We start from the raw sequence: 5,998 nt of genomic DNA, 5'->3' as shown, positions 1-5,998 counted from the left end.
CATATTAATATGACTCTTGAGCATACAAAATCTTTCACTAGGTCCTATGGAGGTCTTTTGAGATTTTTTTTCTTTAGAAAATTGGTTCTCAAGTTCTCAAATAAATGTTGGTTCATACGATCAAACTGACTGACTACGTTCACATACAAACACGAAAGAGAGACTTTTATTGATACCGCCGAATTGTATACACACTCATACTAAGTCACACTAGGAGCAAAATAGACCTAAAATAAGTTAATAAGGCCAAACCTATGAACTATGATTAAACTGGTCCATGAAACACTTTGATATTGATTAGGATAAAGAAACTTGGCCATATTTTTTTTTATTTTTGGGGGTGTACCCCCGACCCCGGCAAGGGGCGGCTCCCCCTTGACCCCAAATATGTTTTGCCCCAATGCATGCTTAGTCTACCGAGTAGATATAAGGGCTATAAGGTGAATAATACTCCACAATTCAAAAATCTCCCACTTGAAGGCTAATCCACAAATATACCATTGCCACCACCACCTTCACATGGTTTGTTTTTTAGAATAATCTATGATCAAGGTGATAAATATCATTTATGTAGCATCTACATCTTCTTTTGCAGATAAAAAAAACACTTGCAGTCATATAACTATTAAAAAAACAAACAATATCTAGACTTGTATGCAGGGCCGGTCCTGACGGTGGGCGACCCGGGCGACCGCCCAGGGCCTACGACTCAAGAGGGCCCAAAAATTCTAGAATATATAGTGTATATATATAACTTTTATTTATCTATATATTTCTTTAGGGCCCAAAATTAGTCAAATGTCCAGTCCAAAGTCACATTGACCCAAGTCCCAAACAAATTAATAAAATGGGCCGCTAAGCCGCTTGATCTTTATGTCGCTGAAGTTGATTTTGAATTTTTGATTTCCATTAATTATCAAATAGGAACCAGGCAAGGAAGGTAGCGGGGAATGTGGGAAATTGAGATTAGGGCGCCAGGTAATTGAATCGACGCCTCACACCTTGATACCGAATCGTCTCGTCGATTTCTCTCACAAATCACAATCTTTAATCTCCAACGGCTAATTGTCTCGACTCTAGATATATTTCATTTCCGGTTTCTCACTTTGTCTCTCACAGTCTCACGCAAGCACGCAGCCGGCAGCTCTCTGTTCAAATCTCGTTTCCGGTTTTGTTTCTCAATTCTCAAATCGCCGACACAGCCACACAGGGACAAGTCGACAAGGACACCAGGTCACCACCAGGTAATCGACTAATCTGTCTAGTTTCTAAACTCTAATCGATTTCAGTTTCTCAATTTTCATTCAATTGGTTTCATTAGATTCAATTAAAGAGGAATTAGAATTAGGGAAGCAGAAGCAGAAGGCTGATTTTTGTTTCACTAATTTAGAAAAATTTTGTTTCTGCTTAGTAATTCAATTTCAATTCTCAAGTCTCAGTTTTGTTTCTTTTGGATGCTTTAGCAATTTACTCGCATATAATATTCAATTGATGAACTTTTTTTTTCAAAACAAATGAAATTTCTTCCTTGAAATTTAGGTGGTGTTAATTGTTCATCTTTTTAGTTTTACTTTTTCTCTTAGTAACTAATGATAAAAGTTAACATATTGTTGCTTAGTGCTGACTTAATTAGTAAATACATTGTTTGATAACATAGTAATATTGTCATAATTGATGCAATGTGTTCTACTGTTTTGGTAATTAGTGTCGATATTACGTTTTATTCTTTTACTTTTTCCATATAATTTGTTGATAGTTCATCAATTGTTCATCGTTTGTGTATTGGTTATTGGATTTTTGATATTAGGATTTTTGATAACATTGTAATACGATGTTTTTTGTTATTGATTTTTACAGCTTGCTTTGATATTAGGCTTCAACCGTTCAACATATTTCACAAAGAAATTAGGTGTATTCTTTTCTTAAAGTAGTTTTTACTTTATTGTCATTTGTCAATCATAAAATGTTTTCTAAAAAACACTTATCTGGTAGTGAAAACGAAAAAAACGAAAATTTGTGGAGGCTTATTTACTAAAAGAGAAAGGGTCTATGGTTAAATTTTTAAACCCAATGAATTCTAATGAAGAAAATATTAATTTGAATGAACATGATACTAACTTAAATGAAAATGTTGCTAGTGTTAATGAAGAAAACATTAATTTTAATGAACATGATAATAATTTGAATGAAGAAAATATTAATTTGAATGAACCATTCCTGTCACTGTTGCATCTGCAGAGAGAAGTTTTTCAAAGTTAAAGTTATTGAAGAATTATCTAAGATCGTCGATGTCGCAAGAAAGGTTGAACGGATTGACAATGTTACGTATAGAGAAAGACATGTTAGATAAAATTGATTTGGATAACATTTTTAATGATTTTGCATCTAGAAAAACTAGGATAAATATTTTCCTATAAATTAGTTGTTTATGTAATGTTGTGACCATATTTATGTTTTTTCAATATTAATAGTGAATTTTGTGAATTTTATAGCATTCTATTTCGAATTAATTTATATTATATTTATGACTTTAGGGGCCTTTTTTTATTTTCGCCCTGGGCCCATAATATCTTTGGACCGGCCCTGCTTGCATACTCGATTGTGTTTTTCGTCTAGCGTTTTGCTAGGCATATTTTCCTATTTTATTGATAAAAAAATTCACATTTTAGAATGAAGTTAAAATATGGGTTCCACAAAAACCGAATATTAAAAATGGGAGGGTTGGGCTTGAACGATTACCCTTGAGAGTCAACCTATCGAGAAGATGCGGTGGTGCTGGATTCAACTCTGTCCCTTTGTTGCTCTAAAAAAACGGTAGTTATTAAAAGCAAAAGTAACCAGACTAGCTTAGTAGTTTTGTTAACATACTTTGATCCTGATCTCCATCCTGTGGCTATTAATTAAGTGTGGCGTGGTTAGTCTTTGGAGCTCATCCTGTTAGAACAAAGCTATGGCGCGGCATATGAGGCACATTTTATGAACTTCAGTAGCATGTAGGAAGATTATCTATGTGTAATCCAATTTCATTCCACCGTTTAGATACATATCTTATGGTATTCATAGGCCCAATGGATTGCCATCGTTAATTTTATCATCGATACAAAATATATTGATCGTGTTATGGAAGGGAAATCAAGGCTGGTAACATATATGTAGAGACCAAAACGGGCGCTGAGGAAAGAGAACTGTGAAAGTTGCATGAGATAAACTTTGAAAGGAAAAAGCATAACTTCCCATGTCAATAATTGATAATTACATTGAAGGCCAATTTGAAAATATAAGAGTTCTAGAAAAATTAAAGCTGGAACAAATATATTCTTCCATAATGACAAATTAAAAGGGTTTAAAGTGGCATAGTGATTACTATTTATGGTTTTAAGAACCAAAACACACATGGTACGTGCTTCTTGTTATTTATAACATATAAATTTAAACGAAGCCACAATCAGATCCAAGATTACATAAGTGATTATATGGATGCATGAGCTAAGTAAGCTTAAGTGAGAAACTCTTCTGCACTTCAATTGCAAGTTCTTCAACACTAAGTTGACATTCCAGTCCTATCTGCAGGAAACAGTTAATCCAGTGGTCATATATTATGAGTACACACAAACTGAATATAGATGAATCACATCAAAATAATTTGTTCAAGACACTAAGATATACAAAGGTATATTAGCATAGATGATAGGTTTATTAAATCCTTTAGATGGTGACAGGGTGTTTATAATCTCCTTTCATTGTCCACTAAGATTGAATTTCTATTATTGATTGATTTGTTAGCATGAGGGGTATATCATTTATCAAATTAATTTTTTTTCTTAACAAGCATGTCGCTTATCGTCCGTACTGCATTCATACATGACATTAGTAGTCTTTCGTAAAACAGGAACCTATCCAACCATTAAACCAATTGGTGTTGTGGGTTTAAGATTAAATATGGGGGTACGTAGTTATTTACATTGTTTACTCTTGTGTTATAAACTAATTAAAAGTAATTAATTTATTTTAGCCTATTACAAGAGAAAACATGTCTTCTGATTCTCAGACGTGTTACGAATATGGATACATTATTAGGTCTCAGGTTTAATCTTCATTTATCAGCTCATGATATACGAGGATGGTCAACAGTGTCCTTGGGCATGGCTTATTTCCTAATCTCTTCGTAATTCATGTGCATGGATGCAAAAATTTTTAGGAATATAGAAAAGATGTATAGGCGGATTGGTTAATTTTGTTAAGGAATCTTTCATTTATAATTAGATGAATCTTGTTGGGGATGATATCACGACATGTTTCCATGCTCATTACCTTGGATGTAGGACTTTTAAGAGTCTTAACGAAAATAACAAATGTTGTGTACCTTAATAACAAAGGAGTATAGGACAGTGTCCTCCATGCTGCTGATATTTAGATGTAGGATCTCAAGAGAAAGATTTTCCAACAAATTGACTATCTTCACAATTTGCCCTGGAATTCTTCGTGATACAGTCCTCAAGACGACATTTGACCCGGAGATCTTTGCTTCCACGTCCGCAACTGGTGAATTACAAGATGCTCCCAGTTCTTTGATATTTTCGTGTACAACTATAGATCGTTCTGATTGTGGGGTGCTTGGTTGCAGTAATGGCTTTGGGCTTGGACCAGGACTAGGACTTATGCTCCTACGTCTTTTCTTTGATTCCAATGATTGTAAAACTTGTTGCATCTCCTTGATGAATTCTATTACACCTCCTATGATTGAGGCTTGATCTCCCTACCATATCACGCGCGCAAATGAAAATAAATCGTACTAAGTCTATCATTGATGAAACCATCGCATGTGACGTATGTGATAGATTTGGAACATATTGAAAGAAACCGTGATCAACTATATTATGTTGACGACTTTGAATACGCTATAATAATACTTTGTTTACTAAGAATCATCATACTCGCTAAAAACATGTTGCTAGTTGTTAATTTTTAATAAAATCATTGTCAATTCAGGAGAAAAAAAACTTAATAATTAAATAAGCAAGAAAATGGCTAGCATGTAGAGAGATTGGTTCTAGCAAGTATGCTTATAATTTTGTATAAGAATTATATGAAATCACTATATCGGTCAAACAAGTCTTTTTTGCATCCTTGGAAAGATAATAGGTAGATTTAGAAAAGTTTTATAGTTTGTTGAATCATATAATTGGTAATTTTCTATGCAGCACCACTTTGAAAGTTGAAACACAAAACAGATACTAGAAGGAAACCGCATGGCTATGCCATATGACAGAAACATTGATAAACAACTGCGGCATACAACCACAGAAAGAAAACCCTAATGATGTAATAAGCCTAGATCTGTTGCCTTATGAATGGAATTACAAACACCTTGAGCATGGTTCGACATTAAAGAGAGGAATATACCAACCCGTTTGATATAGAAGCATGGGGTCATTGATCGCAAGACTTTGAGGTGTTCATTCATCTGCCTTCTCCTATTTCTCTCTACAGCTATATGAGACATGTTGCGATCCTTCGGAAAGGTATTTTCTACACTCTGGGTCAAGAAAGACACACAGTCGCGTATGTTGAGAAATATAGATATATGTATACGGTGTGTTTACGTGTGTGGATTGTGTTTGTGTGTGTGTGCGTAAGTGTACTGCATACTACTAGCTATGTTCTTATAAATGCTATGTGTTGCAGTCTCGTGAGGTTAGTTAGTTATTCTCTCTCTCTTTCTCTCTCTCTCTCTCTCTCTCTCTCTCTCTCTATATATATATATATATATATATATATATATATATATATATATATATATATATATATATATATATATATATATATATATATATATAGCATGTTTATGATATTGGGGAATATTACGTGCCTCCGCGGGGGGTTAATTCTCATATTTGTCATGCACATTGCCTTGTGCTCATGCATGCTCATGAATTATGAAAGAAAAAAATAATTGTAGTCAACCGTCGGCCAGAAAAACCTACAATCTAATATATAT

The 5,998-nt window shown here is 33.9% G+C and overlaps 1 protein-coding gene across 1 annotated transcript; it reads right to left on the bottom strand.

Annotated features, from left to right (window-relative positions):
• Positions 1-3,306: 3,306 nt before the first annotated feature.
• LOC145125595 (transcription factor MUTE-like) lies at positions 3,307-5,592 on the bottom strand. Its single transcript, XM_079061034.1, has 3 exons — positions 5,408-5,592; positions 4,364-4,756; positions 3,307-3,564 (listed from the first exon to the last, which is right to left on the bottom strand). The coding sequence occupies exons 1-3, from the start codon at positions 5,501-5,503 to the stop codon at positions 3,487-3,489; spliced, it is 567 nt and encodes a 188-aa protein (XP_078917160.1). The 5' UTR covers positions 5,504-5,592; the 3' UTR covers positions 3,307-3,486.
• Positions 5,593-5,998: the final 406 nt, after the last annotated feature.

Source organism: Lactuca virosa, chromosome 7 (assembly GCF_052849685.1).
Source record: "Lactuca virosa cultivar CGN04683 chromosome 7, Lactuca_virosa_CGN04683_v6, whole genome shotgun sequence".
NCBI lineage: Eukaryota > Viridiplantae > Streptophyta > Magnoliopsida > Asterales > Asteraceae > Lactuca > Lactuca virosa.
Note: the sequence above shows the minus strand (reverse complement) of the source record. Positions and strands in the feature narration are given on the sequence as shown.